The 19,022-nt window shown below is 59.3% G+C and overlaps 2 protein-coding genes across 22 annotated transcripts in view; one reads left to right on the plus strand and one right to left on the minus strand.

Annotated features, from left to right (window-relative positions):
- Nucleotides 1-6,863, plus strand: part of CAMSAP1 (calmodulin regulated spectrin associated protein 1) — a 43,235-nt gene extending 36,372 nt beyond the window's left edge. For 3 of the 5 annotated variants that reach the window (XM_086323424.1, XM_086323422.1, XM_086323426.1), the window contains 5 exons: nt 67-275; nt 499-601; nt 1,977-2,095; nt 2,556-2,674; nt 4,978-6,863. In XM_086323424.1, the coding sequence (XP_086179550.1) occupies nt 67-275; nt 499-601; nt 1,977-2,095; nt 2,556-2,674; nt 4,978-5,280 (853 nt within the window). In that variant the 3' untranslated portion in view covers nt 5,281-6,863. The remainder of the gene's footprint in view (nt 1-66; nt 276-498; nt 602-1,976; nt 2,096-2,555; nt 2,675-4,977) is intronic. The other 2 variants (XM_086323425.1, XM_086323423.1) reach the window with 1 other exon arrangement.
- Nucleotides 6,864-14,758: 7,895 nt separating this feature from the next.
- KCNT1 (potassium sodium-activated channel subfamily T member 1) overlaps nt 14,759-19,022 on the minus strand; it is a 79,403-nt gene continuing 75,139 nt past the window's right edge. For 15 of the 17 annotated variants that reach the window (XM_086323441.1, XM_086323437.1, XM_086323434.1 and 12 more), the window contains 3 exons: nt 18,943-19,005; nt 15,847-15,931; nt 14,759-15,713 (listed from right to left, as the gene is read on the minus strand). In XM_086323441.1, coding sequence (XP_086179567.1) covers nt 15,593-15,713; nt 15,847-15,931; nt 18,943-19,005 — 269 coding nt within the window. In that variant the 3' untranslated portion in view covers nt 14,759-15,592. The remainder of the gene's footprint in view (nt 15,714-15,846; nt 15,932-18,942; nt 19,006-19,022) is intronic. The other 2 variants (XM_086323444.1, XM_086323430.1) reach the window with 1 other exon arrangement.

Below are 19,022 nucleotides of genomic sequence, written 5' to 3' on the forward strand. Positions count from 1 at the left end.
TCTGTCATGCCCCCCGCCCCCCGATTCTGGGCGTGAGCAGGACGCCCTGGCCGGTCCTTTCTGCAGGCGTAAAGCAGAGGAAGACCGGATCCGCAAGGAGGAGGAGAAGGCGCGGCGGGAGCTGATCAAGCAGGAGTACCTGCGGCGGAAGCAGCAGCAGATCCTGGAGGAGCAGGGCCTGGGCAAACCCAAGACCAGGCCCAGGAAGCCGCGGCCCAAGTCCGTCCACCGGGAGGAGCCAGGCAACGACCTGGGACCTAAGAGCGCCTCCCCCCGTAAGCAGGGCCGGGGGAAGGGCCGGAGGTGGTGTGTGGGCCCTGCCCCATCGCTCCCCGCCGCCCCTCCGGCTGTCAGCTCCCACTTCCCTTCTCCAAAGTTGGGGTCGAGCGCTGGCATCCTCCGGTGCTGAGAGGCGGCGGGCCCTTCCCACCCCCGTACAGACGGCTGGTGTGGGGGACGCGCGTCTCACGGAAGCGCGCCTCGTCTTGTCTCCGGCAGCTGATAACCTGAGCCGGGCCCAGTCGGGCTCCAGCCTGTCGTTGGCCTCCGCAGCGACCACAGAGCCCGAGAGCGTGCATTCGGGGGGCACGCCTTCGCAGCGGTGAGCAGGCGGGGTGCCGCGGGGGTGCTGTGCAGTGCGGGCGGCGGGCCGTCCGGCTGGCCCTGGGCAGCTCAGAGCCGCGGCAGTGCCGTCTCGGGAGCTAATCCCTGTGGCCCAGGCTCGCCCACTGCTGAGACGGTTTTGTGTTTGGCTTTCTCTGCCTCCCTGTTGTCCCGGCTCTGGACGCGTTTGTGTTTCTAGCCTTTTGAGAGTAGTAAGTTGACGACACCCTCTTTGTCCTTAAACACTTGAGAGCGTGTGTCTCTGAGCAGGGGCGTTGCCTCTCGTCACCGCAATCATAGACCAGCACTGCCATTGGGTCCGCAGTCCAGCTCGCCGTGGCCGTCCCCAGTGTCCTTCCGTGAGCCCAGGACCACGTGGGGCACGGTCTCGCTGAGTGCTCGTGCTCGTTCCCTGGAACGGGCGCTCACCTCCTTGCGTCTCCCCGGGGCTGGACGCTCTGCCCAGGACAGGCCAGTTGCTTTGTGGCCTGGCCCTCGGCAGGTTTCCCCCGATCCAGTCCAGCCTGTGCGTTTCTGGCAGCAGCACCGTGGAGAGGGGTCTGTGCGTTTCCCAGGGCAGCCTGTCGTGGTGTCACCTTGATGTGGGCTAAGGTGCTGTTTCCGTGGGCACTGGCTTTTCCCTTTGTGATTAAGGAGTGAATCAGGAGGAGGTGGTGTTGGGGAGCCTGTCGATGGCACTGACTGCCCACAGGCCTCAGCAGCCCCCGCGGGTCTCTGTCCACGCTGCCTCCACACTGGGGTTGGCCTCCTGGCAGGCGGGTCCCCGCTGTCCTGCCTTGCCGCACCTCTGGGGGCTTCTTGACGCCTCCTGTGGACCCTGGACTCCGGTTAGAACTTTGCTCAGACGGTCAGTTACCGGGACTGAATTCAGGCTTTTCCCACACCTGCCTCCTGGCACGTGTGTCCCCCTCAGTGGAGGTGGCCCAAGGGCCATGGCTGAGGCCGTAGGGGAGCAGAGAGGCCTGAGACCCCACTGGGCTTGGACTCCGCCCACCAGGCCCCGTCTTCCCCTGGTCCGTCCCTCGTCTGGGGGCAGCAGCAATGTCCGGGCCCTGGTCACCTGGTTCTCACACCAGCAGGACAGGCGCTGCCCTCCCACTCCGCGGTGCCACCTGAGGGTGGCCCTCCCCGCCCAGGCCCCTTGGTGCCCCGGGCTGGGTTCTGTCCATGATGCCGTGTTTTGCTGGGGCAGACTGGCCATACTCCCCGCTGCTCCCGCGGCCGACAGCCTTTCCTATGCTGGCGGTGCAGCCCGGCCCGTTTCGGGGTGGGGTCCCACCAGCCGGCACCAGTCGCGGGCGAGAAGAGGTGTGCCTGCCACCCTCCCATCCCTGCCCCGTCCCCCTCCCCAGCAGAGTCGAGTCCCTGGAAGCCTTGCCCGTGCTGAGCCGCAACCCCAGCAGGAGCACCGACAGAGACTGGGAGACTGCCTCCGCCGCGTCCTCACTCGCCTCCGTGGCCGAGTACACAGGTGACGGCCGTGTGCTCAGGGGGCATGCCCAGCCACGCCCTGCGGGGAGGGCACGGCGTGGGGAGGGAGGGCGCGGCGTGGGGAGGGCGGGCGCGACGCCGGAGTAGCAGCCTCTGCCCCTGCACCGCTAGTGGCTCACTGTGTGTCCTGGGCCCGTAGGAGCCCCGCGCTGCTCAGGGTGTAAAGTCCCGCTTCTGTGTTTTCTGTGTATCAAAGAAACTGAAATTAGAAAGGGAGTAAGTTATTAATTACTTTAACCTTTTCCTTAGTTTATTTAAAATCTGTAACTTAGAATTCTCTCATAGATTTGAACTGGCTGTTACTCCGCGTTTTCAGAAAATTATGAACACTCCTAGTTTAGCCTGTCTGCTGCTTGGTTTTATGATTGTGGCCTTTTGTGTGTGTGTGCACATGCGCGCCACAGATACTCACTTTGCACATCTTGGCCTGCTTCTCACAGGTCCCAAGCTGTTTAAGGAGCCCAGCAGCAAATCCAACAAACCAATCATTCACAACGCTATATCCCATTGCTGTCTCGCAGGAAAAGTGAACGAACCTCACAAAAATTCAATATTAGAGGCAAGTATCAAAGTTTCACACCTAAGTTTTCATGTAGAGGAAGGGTATTTGTGAATGAAGGTTTTCCCTAGAGGGGAGAACCCTGATGGCTGACAGAAGAGGCCTCTGTCTCACGCGTGTGATCAGGTGTGGGCACACAGTCCCGTCTGCTCATGTCGCTCGGCGTGCCCTGGCCCTCACTTTCAGCATGCTCCACGAAAGAGCAGACCTCGGACCAGCAGGACAGAGGCTGCACTGGTCGGGCGGGGTCTGGGGTACAGCCCTGAGGGAAGGGGAGGCGGGTGGAGCTCCTCACAGGGAAGCCAGCTGGCTTGGCATGCTGTCGAGGAGGGGGCTGTCCTCGAGTGTCATAGACAGTGTTGGGGTGGAGACAGGGCGCCCCAGCTCTGCACTGGGGCCGCTGGAGAAATGGCAGTCTGAGGTAAACTGCTGGTTATCTGTGTCCTCTTCATGGTTCCTGCCCGGGGCCGCAGGCCTCAGTCACTGTTCATGGTGAGTGGCGGTGGCCTCAGCAGGCGGAGAGTCTGGACGGAGGGTTCGGGTTAGGACTGGGTGCGTGCCTGTAGCCTCACGGGGGCTCCTCTCTGCCCTGGGTCACCAGCTCCTCAGCTGCCGGCGGGTCCGAGGCGGCCGTGTAGTGGCACCCACGGGACGTGCTGCCAGCTTGGCTCAGACGTCACAGCGTGCAGACAGCCACAGGCCGGCCGGAGGGCGGCCCGGCTCCCAGAAGCCTGTCCACAAAAGCGGTTGGACTGATTCTGACTGTGGCTGTGGTCAGACGGTGATGAATGGCCTGGAAGGAGCGGAGGGGCAGCCTGGGGCTCCAGGGCAGCTGTGGCAGGCTGCTCAGCCAGCGGGCCTCACTGGAAGGGGTCGTTGAGCAGAGGCCTGGAGTCAGGAGGGGTGCCGTGCAGGTTTGGGGGCTCCCCAGGCTCCAGGTGGGACTGATCCCCCAGTTTGGCTGGAACCAGGGAGCTCGGGGTCAGAGGTCAAGGGGTCGCTACCGTAGGGCCTCTGTGGGGAGTGGCCGCGTGGGCTGCCAGCCTGGGACAGGCGCGTGAGGGTGGGGGCACGGCGGGAGGGCCTGGAGCTGCTCCGCCTCCGGTTTGGCTCGTGTTCAGACAGTTTTTACGTTGCTGAAATCGCTGAGATTTTGCCTTTTACTCTTAATTTTATAAATATGTGAATTTATTTAAAATAACAGGAAGCCCATTAGATACTGAGAAGAATAGTATCTATTTGTGAAAATCAGTTTTCTATAAACACAAATAGTGGGAGGAGGGGCACTGTTTTGCGTCACAGGGATCTTCTTAGCCCCTGGCTTCCCCACCTCCACGCGCAGTCTCACAGACCGCGGGTCCTGTGGCCACCGGACGGCTCCAGTGAACAGGGCGGCGGGGGGGCCAGATGAGGTCTGAGAGGGACGAGGAGGCGTCCTCACGGTGAGCGGAGACTCTCGGAGGGTGCGGCACCCCAGACCAGGCTCAGAGAACTGCAGGGCAGGAAGCTAAGCATTCTCAAGTGTGAGGGGCGTTGGGCAACATGTTTTTGCGGTAACGACGTTCTGAGGTTGAGAGCCTGGTGCGGCAGACGCCGTAACAAGGAGCGGCCGTCAGCCCTGCTCCAGGTCCTTTCTGTGACGGCGCTGGCGAGGGATGCTTCTCCCAGTGTGAAGCCCCCTGTAGCGGCGTCAGGGCTGCAGTCAGGGCCAGGACCGCCCCCCAGAGGGACCCTGGACCGGGGCCGCTCCCCTGCCCCCGGCTCTGTGGTCCCCTCAGCGTTCGCCAACCCCCGGTGGTGTCACTTGGAGGGGCTCATCCCGAGGCGGCCCTTGGGCGGCGTCTCTCACTGGCAGGATGTCGTCACGCCCATCCGAGGGGCAGTGCCTGTGGTGCTTCACTCCTTCCTGCGCCTGAAGAGCGTCCCGTTTCCGTGCAGACCACGGCTTGTCCATCCGTCTGCTGAGGGGCGTCCGGGTGGCGTCAGCCGTTGATCGTTGTGAATAATGCGGCTGGAGACGTCTGCACGAGTTTTCCCTGGATGCGTGTTTTAATTTCTCTGGAGCGCATCCCTGAGAAAAGAGCTGCTGAGTCCCGTGGTGACTCGGTGTTCCAGCTTCCGAACACCTGCCTGACTCGTTTCCACGGCGGCTGTGCCCTACCCTCTGGCAGTGGGGAACAGGGCCCGTTTCCTCACGCCCGCTCCGGCTCTGGTCTAGCCTGGTGGGTGAGCAGGCGGTGGGCGCGGGGTCTGACAGCAGGGGCTCACACTCCGTGTCTCCCCGCTTCATGCCCCGCCCGCAGGAGCTGGAGAAGTGTGATGCCAACCACTACATCATCCTGTTCCGGGACGCCGGCTGCCAGTTCCGGGCTCTCTACTGCTACTATCCCGACACCGAGGAGATCTGCAAACTGACGGGCACCGGGCCCAAGAGCATCGCCAAGAAGATGATCGACAAGCTGTACAAGTACAGCTCAGACCGGAAGCAGTTCAGCCTCATCCCGGCCAAGACCATGTCGGTCAGTGTGGACGCGCTCACCATCCACAACCACCTGTGGCAGCCCAAGCGGCCCTCGGCGCCAAAGAAGACACAGACTCGCAAATGACCCCGGCGTGGCAAAGTCTGCGGACGCGCCGGCTGGGTGGATATTTATTACTTTCTTCCTTTTGGGTACGAAGTATGCAGAATCACAGACCTTTTTCAAAGAGGCTTCTAGACAACAAGAGAAAACCCCTCCCTGAGCCCCCGGCACCAGGACGGGGGTGGAGCCGGGGCCTGATCGCTCCCAGCGGTCGCCCCGGCCCTGCTGCTCGGAGGCTCCCGGCCGGGGTGTGTCCCAGAGCTGCCGGCAGTGGGGTCCTTTTACTTGAAGTTCTCCTTCAGTGTAAATTAAAGTGATCTCCTTTGCTTCCTTGCTTCCCACCTCACCCCTTTTTGCACATGACCTGACCCCCCGCTCTTGTGGCTGGCTGTGATCTCGCGGGATCACAGGACTGAGACTTGGTCTCGGGTCAGGGTGTTTGAATGTCTGTAGGAAAGGAGTTCATGGTGGGGAGTTGTTTTCATTTGAGAATTGTATAATATTTATTGATTGTGTCTACTGCCAACGTTTATATCCAATTCTAAGATTTCTGGGAAAAAAAAAACAAAAATTCTTGTTTCTTGCTGCTCAGAAAAAGTTTACTGAAAATAGCAGTTCCCTAAAAGCACTGAAATCTGCGGTCTGTCTTCTGCTAGAATAACGTTTACAAGTGCGGCGGGTTCGCCCGCCACGCAGTCACGAGGGAGGCACGGTACTCTGCTGGCGTCCGCCCGGCTGGAGGCAGGCGAGCCGTGCCAACACAGCCCTCGCCCGGTACGTTGGGGGTCGCGCGCCCATGATTGTTCACTTTAATAAAGACAGATTTTTTGGTAAAGTAGAATATTTTTTACTCTGAGCATGTTTCTCTTAAAAAGGTGATGATGCACTTAAGCTGACAGTTCTTTCTAGTGTTTTTATCACGTCCTCACTCGTCCCGTCCCAATTCTGGCTTCCGGAAGAGCTTCGGGCCCGCCGGGGAGCTTGCGGTTCTCCGTGTCGACAGAGCGTTTGGTCGCGTTGCCTATTCAAACAGAAAGTGGTCGTTGGCAGCTGTTTGGGAACCACAAGTCCACGGGACGCTCCGGTCCCCCCCACCTCCCCTCCGATGGTGGGCCTGGTGCTCCTGCTGGCCCCCGGTGCTTCTCGGGACCAGACCTTCCGGCGCGGCCTGCACACACGCTGCCTGTGCGACTGACCCGCTGACCCGACCGCCGGGACATTCTGGAGTCACTTATTTAGTTTTGCACATTTTTTTTTTCTTGGGAGTGTTACTTGAATTTATCTCAAAACTGCAGAAAGAAAAAAAAAAAACTGAAGCTCAACGGAGAGAAAAAGTTAAAACATGCAAACTGGTCATTTCCAACGCAAAGGGGAGTGACCGTGTCCATGAGGACGGAGGGGACGCGGTGGCCTCGCCCTGCCTGTTGGGTCGTCTGTACATAGGTAGGCCTGTGCGGTTTCTCCAGTGCTGAGTGTTGAAACAGTCCTGAGTGAACTCCTGTGACATGCCGTTCACACGTGTGCTTTACTTCTCACTGTATGTTTGATAATTATATTATTATATTTATTTTAAGAAAGCACTAAAATGTAATAAAGTAATTAACTAATTTGCTTTCTATGGCCACGTTTGTGTGAGGTTGTCGTGGCTGGTTCTGTGGGTCACGGTCCCCACTCCGCACTGCGGAGAAGCTTCCAGTGGTTTCTGGCTAACTGCCCTCTTATCAAGAGAAGACGCCCTTCCAGCCTCTTCCTTGACGAGGCCAGAACCCGTGACGTTCTGAGCTCATTCACATTCACTCCTGCTGGAGTCAGAGGAGGTGGAAGGTTTTCAGGGAAGACCGAGAGGTGCTTCCGGCCCCCAGGCCAGATGTCCCAGGCCTGTTGAACCTCTGGGCAAACTCTGGGTCTTCCGACATGGTCAGTCGGCTGTGGGGCATCGTGGGGGTTGTTCCCATGCTGGGCACCCTTTGCCAAGCTCAGCAAGGACCCGCGGCACTACGGCCCCTGGGTGCTCAGCTGGGCCAGCGCTCAGGACGTGGGGCCGGATGTGCCCCTTGGGCCCCCTGCACGTCGCCTCGAGGGTCAGGCATGTTCCCAAGGCGGGGATTTTCGCGTCTCAGCTGTGGCGGTGAAGTCGCTGCCTCTGTCCCGGGACTGGGTCACGCCCTGCAGACCTTCTGCCCTCCGGGCAGCTGCGTGTTTGTCTTGCTTTCACTGCGGAGGGCCGGGCATCCCTTTCTTGCCCTGCAGAATTCCAGCCCACCACCTGTCCACCCGAGTGAGGAAGTTCGAGTGAGTCCTTGGCTGTGACCTGGGATCCCCACAGCCCAGGTGAAACGGGTGAGCCGCTTACTTTATCAATAAATGTGCAGGGGCGTTAATGTGTCTGTACACATGCTTGCACACGCCAGAGGAAGGCTGTCTTCCCATGTGTCCTCTGACTGCATGTCACCGCAGAGCCATGTCTGATTGGGCTGTTTGGGTCCAAACTCTGTTCTCTGCTCTGGCACATAGAAAAGTAGCATAATTCCAAATTTACATCCGTGTTACACGTTTTCTTTTTTTGGTGGTGTCTTTTATTTGTTATTTTTGGCTGCACAGCTTGAGGGATCCTAGTTCCCCGACCAGGGATTGAATCCGAGCCCCTGGCAGGGGAAGCACAGAGTCCCAGCCCCCGGACCGCCAGGGAAGTCCCTAGGTTGTACATCTGTTCCTTAAAACTGTAGGTGTTACTTGGTGGGGGAAAAGTTATCTGAAATAAAGTCTCCTGTTAAGGTGAACTCGGATAACCTTTCGTAATTGATGCCGACCTACTTGGTGAAAGGCAGGTTGGCTTCTGAGAAGTGGGTGTGGGCGGCCTCGAAGCAGCTCTTCTCCCAGTTGGTGGCCTTAGTTTCTGGCGGAGGGGCGGATGGGCTGGGCTGCCGCGTCAGGGTCACGGCCAAGTCCAGCATGGGTGGGGGGCAGAGCGCCTCGTGGTGGCATCTCGCCAGGCTGGGTCTCAGGTCGGGGCTGTCCCAGGCCGCATCACACGGGCCTGGCGTTGCCAGCAGAGTCGTGCGGCTCTGTCTCTCTTTCGGGGTCTCCGTGGCAAGGCCCGAGCTGTGGATCCCATTGAGGTCTTGGGGTGTGAGGTCTCAGGGGCGGAACTTGCCCTGGGAAGAAGCTTGGCTCCTGGCTCCCTCCCCGCTTCCTGTGCTCAGCCAGCAGAGGGATCTGTGTGTTCTCTCTTCTTTAGAAAGAGCAAGTTACCGTTTTCCAAGTTACTTCCTAAATAGCGAGGAAAAGCCACTTTGGCAGGAATGAATGATAAAGTGTAGCATACCATGCAGTCTGATCTCCACGTCCTCACTCCCAGATGTAACTTGTGAGAGGTGGTTTCAGGGGAGCCCTTCTTGGCCGTGAGAGCTTGGGGTTGCTCCTTGTACAGGGAAATAGCAGCAGCACAGAACTCGACTCTCCCCTGAAAGTGAAGTCTAGACTGGTGGTGTCATGAAGCTCGGAAGCTCACACACTTGGAAGCTCACGTCTGGTGAGTGGGAACTCCAAGTGCCTTCACCGTGGGTCTCAGCTGCATTCAGCCAGGCTGCATGCTGCCTGGGGTTGGGGCTGCTGAGACGTACTGTCGGGCACTTACTGTACGCATGTTCCGCATCTACAGCTTGAAACGCTCTGTGATGTGCCTGGTTAAATTGACAAGCATGCCGCTGCAGGGACCGAGCTTTGAAACGGGGACTCGCGTGCCCCAGACGCCGCCTGTTCTTGGCTCATCCCGGTCGGGGGCCTGTGGTGGAAGCTTGTGAGCATCCGGGAGGCGTCAGCAGCAGTGCCAGGCAGGCTGAAGCATCAGGGCTTTTTTTTCCTCAATTCTCAACTTTTTTTCTTACATTGTGCATTTTTCTTTTCAGCTGACAGTTCATTTCTTTTTTAATCTATTTAAAAAAATTTTAATTACAGGATAATTATTTTACAATGTTGTGATGATTTCTGCCAGACATCAATGTGAACCAGCCATACCTTCCTTTTTGGTTTTTTCATACATCCCTTTTTATTTTATTTCGCTCTGGCTATGTGGAGTGTGGGATCCCAGCTCCCCGGCCAGGGATCAAACTCCCTTGCAAGGGAAGAGTGGAGTCCTAACCACTAGACCACCAGCGAAGTCCCAGCACTTGAATTTAAAGTGTTTTTTTTCAACCATTTGTCTCCAGTTGAACTGATAAATCTCTCTAGTCTCTTATTTTGTAAGAAACGATTTTTTTTTTTTTTTGCCTTTTTTTATTCCAGGTGTTAAATTTTCATTGTGTGCAGTACAGTCCTTGTTCTTTTTTTTCTTTTAATTGAAGTAGAACATACCTACAGAAAAGTAACGAATTGCATACACAGAACTTGATATAGAGTTTGAGTGTTTATTCTTATTTTAAAATGAGTGGTCCTCAGCACTTGCCACTAAAGTCATCCCTAAAGGTTTTGCTTCTCCATTACATTGGTGTCTGGTCCAGTTTTATTAGTAGGAGTTGGTCAGCTGAAGCATGAGACGATGGAAGGGCAGAGCGGCTGTTTGCGGGGTGGGAAGTACGTCCTTATTTCCGTGTCTTTCTTCACACTGCTGTTCAGCTTGTGGGTGCTGAGATGCCTCTTCCAGGGGGTGGTCGGTGCACCGGTGGGGCATTCCCCCTGGGGCGGGTTCCACAAGTTTCCAGCATTAGGCGTCACTGGCCTCAGAGCTTAGGGCAGCTCTGCTGCTGAGGGAGAGTGTGTGCCAGGCGTCCCCTGGGCGCCCTGTCCTGGAGCCTCTAGACCGCTGACTAGAAGGACCCACGCTCGCTGGTCTAAGGCGTCCGGAAGTCTAAGACACACCACTGTTGTGTGCCGCCAAGAGAAGCCCTGCCGTGTAGACTGTGTCATGTCGTCACCTGGGAGACACCCTGGTCTCAGGCTCAGGTGTGTCCGGGGGAGGAGGCTTGGGCTGGGGTCCATGCAAGGACACCTGTAGACTGATGAATAAAACTAGATTTCTTTGCATCAAAACCTGGCCAGAGGCCCAGGAGCATAAGATTACGGTCCAGTTCCTGCTGCCGAGCATAATGTGTACAAACACTGGGATAAAAAGTCAAGGGGAACCCAGATGAAGACATCATGCTCGACAGCATCTAAGCAGGAATAAACGTTCATCATGAGAGAACGTATCCGCGTGATTCACGTGGAGAGCCGAAGAGGAAAACCAGGGGTAGAAACAAGTTGATCACACTCAGCGTGTATTATTCAGGATGAAAGTGCTACAGTTAGAATTCTCATACTCTGATAATACTCAGCAGGGATTTCCAGCAGACCCCTCCTTAACAGTGAAGCTCTGGAAGTGTCCCCCGTTAGGTCAGGGTGGAGCCCAGGTCGCCGGAGGCCAGAGTCCATAGCCAAGGTTCTCCCGGATATCTGAGTTGTCATAATAAGGCATCGGGATTAAAGGCAGGAAAAGAAGCGCCCTGAAGGTCTTTATTAGCTGAGAGGTGAAGGCCCTCCTAGAAAAGCGGAGGACAGGTGGCGAGCGTTGGCACCACCAGCATGCAAGCCAGAGCGTTGCCGTACCAGCAGGTGCGTCAGGCAAAGGCGGTCACGGGAAGTTGGTCACTTAGAGTGTCCCCAGAGGTGTGACAGCCAGAGGTTCAGTCTCCTGCTGTGTAGATGGACCGCCACCACAGGCAAAGTCCCCAGAGGCCTTTCTAGGGGGCCTCAGCTGCTGATTCAGGGCTGGGCACTGGGGACCCAAGACCAGGAGCCCTGAACACGGCGCCTGCTGTCACCCTGTCTCCTGGGCTCGGATGGACTTCAAGGCCCCGGCAGGTGAGCAGGCCCACGGGCGCCCCAGGGGTAATGCCCCACCGGGCATTCTCCAGGCCAGAACACTGGAGTGGGTAGCCGTTCTCTTCTCCAGGGGATCTTCCCAACCCAGGAATCGGACTGGGGTCTCCTGCATTGCAGGTGACTGCTAAGTCGCTTCAGTCGTGTCTGACTCTGTGCGACCCCACAGACGGCAGCCCACCAGGCTCTGCCGTCCCTGGGATTCTCCAGGCAGGAACACTGGAGTGGGTTGCCATTTCCTTCTCCAACGCGTGAAAAGTGAAAGTGAAGTCGCTCAGTCATTCCTGACTCTTAGCGACCCCATGGACTGCAGCCTACCAGGCTCCTCCATCCATGGGATTTTCCAGGCAAGAGTACTGGAGTGGGGTGCCATTGCCTTCTCCAAGATTCTTTACCAACTGAGCTATCAGGGACAAACCTAGACAGCATATCAAAAAGCAGAGACATCACTTTTCCTGACAAAGGTCCATCTAGTCAAAGCTATGGTTTTTCCTGTAGTCATGTATGGATGTGAGAGTTGGACCATAAAGAAGGCTGAGTGCTGAAGAATTAATGCTTTTGAGTTGTGCTGCAGAAGACTCTTGAGAGTCCCTTGGACTACAAGGAGATCCAACCAGTCCATCCTAAAGGAAATCAACCCTGAATATTCATTGGAAGGACTGATGCTGAAGCTCCAATACTTTGGCCACCTGATGCAAAGAGCCTACTCACTGGAAAAGACCCTGATGCAGGGAAAGGGAGCAAGAGAAGGGGGCGACAGAGGATGAGATGGTTGGATGGCATCACCGACTCAATGGACATGAGTTTGAGCGAGCTCCTGGAGACAGTGCAGGACAGGGAGGCCTGGCGTGCTGCGGTCCATGGGGTCGCAAACGGAACAACAACCGCGTGGCAATGAAAGCCGGAACCCTAACCCCTGGGCCCCCAGGGAACTCCCTGGCTTTTTGTGTTTTTGACTGTTACTCTTGGTATTTGGAATATAACCCCTGCTCTTGGTGATTTTAATTGCTGTTTTCCTGGGTAGAGATGAATGCAGCACATTTCCATGTCCTTGTTGGTCATCTTGTTTTTCTTTTGTGAAATGTCTCTTCAAGTGTTCTGCTTCTTTCCCCTTAAAAGATATATTCTGTATATTAGTTATCTTCTGCCTCCAGAGCTTCTGCACTCTCTTGATGGAGCTGTGATGAGCAGAGGTTCTAGACTTCTTTGGCTCCCTGTCCATCGCAGCCCCTCTTGCTGAGGACCCAGGCTTAGCACCAGCTCTTTGGGGAGGCCCTGGGGAGGGTTCCCCTGGGAAGACCCCCAACCCACCCTGTGCAGCAGGATAGCTGGGAACCAGCCACAGGGGTTGCCTCAGCACCAAGGGGGCTGATGGGCTCCCCGTGACCCCTCCATCCAGACTCCTGGAGCTGTTGGGCTGGAGAGGGGCTATGGATGCTAGAGCGAGTCTGCAGTCCCTGCCTGGCATCCCGGGGGCTGTGGCCTGGGTCCCTGGGACAGTTGGGGCAGCAGGAAGGCTCTCTGGGTGAGCTGTTCTCCCCTGCAGAGCCCTGGAGAGACCCTGGAGATAATGGGGGTCCCAGCCAGAGAAGGGATCTGCGGGGGCTGGGTGGTCTCCTGGAGGTGCCCAGGGCTGGAATGGAGGTCCACTGTGAACCCATGTGGTCATCTAGAACTTGGGAGGCTGGAGTTGGAGCAGTCCTGGGTAAAGATTTTTACTTACTTTCTCTGGGCATCCCTGAGTCCTCTGAGACCACCCTGCTTGGCACTCAAGCTTCCACGGACTTCACCGGGCCTGAACGTGGCCCTGGTCAGCTGGCTGCCCTGGAGAACTCCTCCCCTGGAGGCCCCAACCAAGCCTCTCAAGCCCCAGGGGGGCAAGGCTGGCAGTAGGGCAGTGGGCTGAGGTCCCGGACGGCATGCCTGTGTGCCCCTAGCCCAGCCAGCATGCCTGTCTGGCACCGGGGACACAGCCCTGCCCAAGATACGGGAAGCCATAGCTCACCAATCTCACAAGAAAATGCTGCGATTCCTGAGACGCCCACCCGACAGGGGGCTCAGCTGCCAAGAATCCTGACCTGAACTTGAGCCCCCAGAGGGAGAGGCACCTTTGAGACTGTTGGTCTGGCCTGGGGTGAAGACGAGGTGCGAATGTCATGGGGGTGCCCGCTTTGTGGTCGTGTGGACTCTTGCCCGGCAGCCGAGCTCGTGTCCACGACGGGTGGGCCAGCGTCCTCCCGAGGCTGGGCCTCTGAGGGGCTGGGGGTGGGTGGTCTCTGCCCTGCTCCTGACTGTGCTGTGCACACCTTGTCCCTTTTTCTGCCCGCTCTGCTTTTAATAAGCACTTGATACGATTCCATCTCCTTTCATCTCCCAGCTACTGAACGCACTTCTCTCTCAGATTCTGGGTGGTTGCCTTGAGTCAGTTCACACCTGCTCCACGTCCATCCCTAAATGCTCAGCTCTGGGGGGAGGCGGACGGGCACCTCAGGGCCGGCGTTCCCAGGCCACGTCACGTCACGAGCCACAACAGCCCGCTTGTCGCCGGTGTCATGGTCGTGACCAGCTTTCTACAGGAATTTAAAAAATCAGAGGTGTCTCTCTCATTTTATATGTCTGAAAACCTGTCAAAACATTGAGAAATGTCTTCTGCTTGCCGGGTCAGGATGCCTGGATCCAGTCTCAGGCCTTTGCTGAAGCCTCTGCATGTGGCAATGGGTGTGAGAGTGCGTCTGGGTAGGAGCGTGTCTGGCCCAGAGGAGACCCCATTCCTCACCGCCCATCCTTGCACCCACACTCAAGCAGACACCTCCAGAGATCCCAGTCGGATGCTGTCTTCCCAGTGGGGGACTGAGGGGCTGCAACCCCACCTGGATGGAGACCCTGCTCCAGAAGCCAAGAAGGTCCCCTCATTCTCCACTCCTGCAGGGGCCTCCTCCTCTCGGGGAGCTAGCACGTGGGTGCCAGGAGAGGTGGCGGGTGCGGAAGGGAACAGTCACTGGCAGGACCCTGGGAGCCACTGACACCCCGCTGGGACAGGCCCTGACCCCAGAGGCCACCCGAACCCACATCAACAGCCTGTCACCCCATCGAGGGCCCCTGAGTTTCCCCTCCTCAATCAGACACCCTTCCTGACCCCCCACAGCCCACACTGTCCCAGCAGCTCCCCCCACCCCAGGCGTGGAGACCCTCTCTAGGTGAGAGGGTCCCGGGCAGCCAGTGGGGGGTGAGCTGGACGTGCGGCCTTGACTGGAGAAGGGGAGAGTGGCCCTGAGTTATGTCGCTCCCTGGGGGCAGGCCATTCCAGCACCTGTCTGGCCTGGAGCCACACCCCCCTGGGGGCTGGGTTGGTCCTTTCCCTGCCAGACTCTTGGGGGTACTCTGTAAGAGCAAGAGCCCCCAGCTGAGAACCAACAGGGGTGTCTTTGTGCTGGGGAAGCGCACAGACCTGTCCCGGGGCTCGGCCCGGAACCCCTGCCTCCAGCTGACTTGCTTCCTGCTTTTAGGGAGGACCCGGGCCAGCCTCATTTCCTTGGGTTGGGGGCTTTCCTGTGGGGTCCCAGGGGTTGTTCCTAACCCTTGGGCGGCTGGGGCAGACCCAGGCCCAGAGCATGCAACCACGGAGAGAATGCCTCACGAGGGGACCTCCTGTCTGCAGAGTGCATCCATTTAATGGAAGTTTCCAGCACTGAGCGTGCAAACCTGTCAGCAAGTCACAAAGGAACCGAGGTAATGCCCAGAGTCCCTCCGTGATAAGAAGTCCCCGTCCTGGAGGCATGGGCCGGCAGCAGCCCAGCAGCTGTGTTGTGCTTCAGATTTCTTGTTTAAAAGGGTGTCAGATGGTGCGGCTGCAAAAGTTCAGCGTAAAAATACAGGAAAAGGCAGTCGTCCGAGTCTCTTCCACAAAGTCATGGGCCGCGGGATCCCCAGTGCGCAGCCGGGCCCCACCCTGACGCTTCTCCAGAGCCCATACTGCTGCAGGCAGGGGCTTGGCCAAGCTGAAAACCCTCCTGCTTTCCATTTCCTTCTCAAATGAGCGCACAGGGGACCCAGGTGAGAAGGGCGGCCCCCCCACCCTGTGGCTTGGCCAAGAGCCACAGGCTAGACTGGTCCACGGCTGAGGAAACATGGCAAGTTTGGGCTGCAGCATCCCTCTCCTATCACGGTGTGAGCCCCCGGCCCGAGCACCTGTCTGATCCACCCCAGCCTCACCCCGTGGTCCAGCCCGGCTCCTCTCCCTCTGCCGTGGCCAGATTCGGTCACGAGTTGCGGTGCGTTTGTGCAAAGGATCAGGGTTGTATAGATTCATAAAAACAGGTTAAAAAGTCTTCCTGCCAGCGTCTGGCGGTGCCCAGGGCAGCCCGAGCCTTCACCCAGCTAAGGTCCGCTCCCTCTTGACAGTCCCAGGAGCATCTCGGGGTTGGGCACTGGGCAGGGCCCCGCGCACACGCATCATGGGCTTGCGGACTCTGCAAGGTGATCAGAGCTGTGTCTCGTCCCGAGTCTCAGGGTTGCAGGAGGCCAGCTTGTTGCTGCAGCTGCTCTTCCGGCTCTGGGAGCTGCTGGCCACGTGGGCCAAGGGGTCGGAGCGGATGAGATATCTGTGGGAAGGGTGGAGGGTGCTGGCCTCACGCTTTGCCCCGGAGGCCAGGCTGGACGCCCATGTGGGTGCGCAGTGCCAGTCCATGTGGTGAAGGGCAGGTGTCTACACTTGCCTGGGGATGCGGTACTTACACAATGTCGTTGGGCTCCAGCCGCGTGTCGGGCGGGGGGTTAATGAGCACATAGGAGAGGGTGTTCTGGTGGTCATTCATCTCGTCTGCGGAGGAGACAGGGCCCGGCGGGCGGTCACCCCTCAGCCCCTGCCCACCTCTGCTCCGCCGGGCCCCGAGGAGCTGGCAGCTCCAGTCAGCTGCAGAATCCTCCTGGCTGTGGGGCCGTCCCGCCCGAGCCCTGTCCTGGGGAACCCAGCCTGGCCGATCCTCCCTGATCCACGTGGGCCTCAGCCCAGCACTGCACCAGCAGGGAGCAGCCACCACCCCTGCCCGTCCCCGTAGCTTGTTGAGTCACCAGCATCTTAGGAGGTGGTGACCCTGAATGTGGAGCACACTTGTGCACACCTCCACGTGTGCACACACCAGCACACAACGACACACCTACACACACACCCAACCCAGGCTCATTCACCCCCCTCCCAGCACCCCTGCCCCATACAGGCCACCCCCAATCCCCTCCTCAGCTGTCAACCTTGGACTTGCCCTCTGTTTCCCAAAACCTGTCCGGCAGCATCAGCCCAGAGTCCGACCGGCTCACCCTGCCGGAGGTCCCCTCTGGCACGCGCAGGGCCAGGCCACTGCCCACCACGGGTACAGCCAGCCCAGCGTCCGGCTCTCGGGGTGGCCCAAGGATGCGACCCACAGGGGTGTGAACTGGTTCTAGAGAAACCCTGGCCACCACATAGATGTCTCTTTGGCCAACTATGGGGTCGGGCTGGCCACTGTCCAGCAGTGACCCTGCGCTCAGTGAGTGGCAGGAGGTGGATGGCTCGTGGCCTCAGTTTACACATCTGGCGATGCCTAAAGGCACCTCCTGACCCAGGACTGGGCACTGGGGGGGACAGCCCTGGTGCGGGGCTGGGTAGGGCCCTGGGTGACCTCTGCCCCAGCCCCTCCCGTCCTGGGAGGGCTCCCTGGCCATGGGGGTCAGGGACTCAGGGAAGGTGGGACAGCTGCTAGCGGGTCAGCAAGGGGTGCTGCGGCTGACTTCCCTGAACTGGTGAGCTCAGGGCCGAATCTGACTCTGGATTCGGGACCCCCCCATGGCAGCAGGTGGAGTCCGGCATGCTTCAGGGGACAGCTGGGGGTGGGGGTGCAGACCAAACGGGGGTCGGGGCTTACAGATATCACCTGCTCCAGGCTTGTGTCCCCACCCAGCAAGTGGATGGCCTGACCCCCACCCCTCCCACCGCACGGGGTCCCTGGCGGGCTTGGCTCATGGAGGCGGCGCATGTCCAGGGAGGGCAGCAAAGAGCGGGGCTGGGGCAGCGGAGGTGCGGGCGGGAGCGGAGGCTTTGGTGGACCCTGTACCCCTGAGCACAGCCCAGAACAAGGAAAACGGAGAGGCTGACAAGGGACAGGGTCGCCTGTCCATCTCACTCAGGGGCGGGGCTGCAGAGGGTGGGCGTGGCCCCTGCCTCACCGGCCCCTCCCCACCTGGCCTGGGCCCTGCCTCTGCCCGGGGTGGGCGGGCTATGGGCTGTCCCAGCCCCAGCTGGGCCCCGCTTTGTGTTTCTGGGGGTGCTGGGCTGAGAGGTGGCGGGGGGAGGCACGTGGGGTCCGGCTGTAATGCCCGGGGACTGGGTGACCCACGAGGCCCTGACCCCGACTTCCCAGAAGGGGCCACCTCATCGCGCCTGCTGTGGGGCCGGGGGCTGGCCCATGACCAAGGGGCCCCTCCATGGGGGCTCCTCCCTGGACCCGCAGACCAGTCTCTCGACAGCCCCTGGGGGTCCACACCACTCCTCTGGAGGCCCTGCCCCAGAACTGTGAACTGGGGACAGCTGGACCACTCCCCCCAGGGGTGACTGTGTAGAAGGGGCTGTGTCTACATGTCACGGCTGGGGGCGTCTCCTCCCTCATCTGCACCCAGCTCGGGGAGGGGGCTTTGTGGTGGTGTCCCCCTGGAGGACCGCCCTGCAGCCCCCTGGGACCAGCCTCTCCTCTGGTTTTAGGTCCTGGCCCAGGCACCTCTCAACGTCCACACCCCAGGGGCAGGGGCTCAGCAAACACCATGCGGTGACCCTGTGGGTGCGGCCACCCCGCCTGCGAGCCTTGGCGAGAAGTAGGGGTGCAGCCGGCCACAGGGAGGTGGCGACCCAGCCCTCCCGCTCGGGGCAGCCCCAGGCTCGGACTCGCGCTGGCCTAGTGGGGAGTCTGCTGTGAACACGGTCGTGGGTGCAACTGAAGAAAAACGCAGGAACCCGGGGTGGGGGGTGGGGTGTGGTCAGGGCTCTGCCCCCTGGGCCGCCCCGCAGCTCCCCCGTGGTGCACCCCAGAGCTTCTCAATCCTGAGTCTTGTTTGCCCCGGCTGTCCTCAGAAACTGGCCCATCTGAGCTAACACCCACCTGGGCTCAGGAGGCCTGCACAGCTCTGAGCCTGGGGAGCCCCCAGGTAAGGAAGGGGTCCCAGCAGTGAGGTCTGGGGCCTGGACTCTGCTCTGACCCCTGTTGGGGTCTGGGGGCTGCGGGGTGTCTTCTTGGAAGATACAGGGGCCCAAGCAGCACCTGAGCACCTGGATGAAAATGTGGTACATCAGGCTTTGTCTCAACTGAAGTGGTCCCCATCTCGTGAAGCCCCAGCTGGGGAGTGGAGGTCAACCGTCCACCTGGCTTGGGTGGCCCTCGAAGGCTCAGGGTGCTGCAGACCTCAAGGCCCCGGGCGCCAGCTCAGGTCTCACTGTGCTCCACCACGCCGGGGGCGCGGATACCCTGGCCTGGGGTGCTCCATGCCGGTGCTTCTTGAGAGCTGGGTGGGCTCCCAGGGGCCGGCCAGTGGCTGCTTGCGTGTCCAGAGTAGGGCTTATCTCAGACAACAAAATGGGCAGAAGGGCTGGGGTGCAGGGGGCCGTGCTGAAGTCAGCAGTCAGTGGGGAGAAAGTTAGGGTCCCTGCAGTGGGGTGGCCTGGGAGCTCGTGGGGCCCTGCCTGGAGGGACCCTCTCTCATGTCTCGCCCTGTCTGCCTGCCTGGCCGGGGCGGGCGGCCACCGGGTGGACCATCAGGAAGGGTTGGCACGCCCCCTATGCCAGACTCCGGCCCCGGGAGCAGAATTACCTTGCAAATATCCCAGGTTTACCCGATTCATGACATCACTGGCTGTTAAATTTGCTACATCCTCTACGGAACACACAGGA

This window comes from Bos grunniens, chromosome 11, assembly GCF_055505025.1.
Source record: "Bos grunniens cultivar Pamir isolate PY7600 chromosome 11, Bosgru_T2T1.0, whole genome shotgun sequence".
Lineage (NCBI taxonomy): Eukaryota > Metazoa > Chordata > Mammalia > Artiodactyla > Bovidae > Bos > Bos grunniens.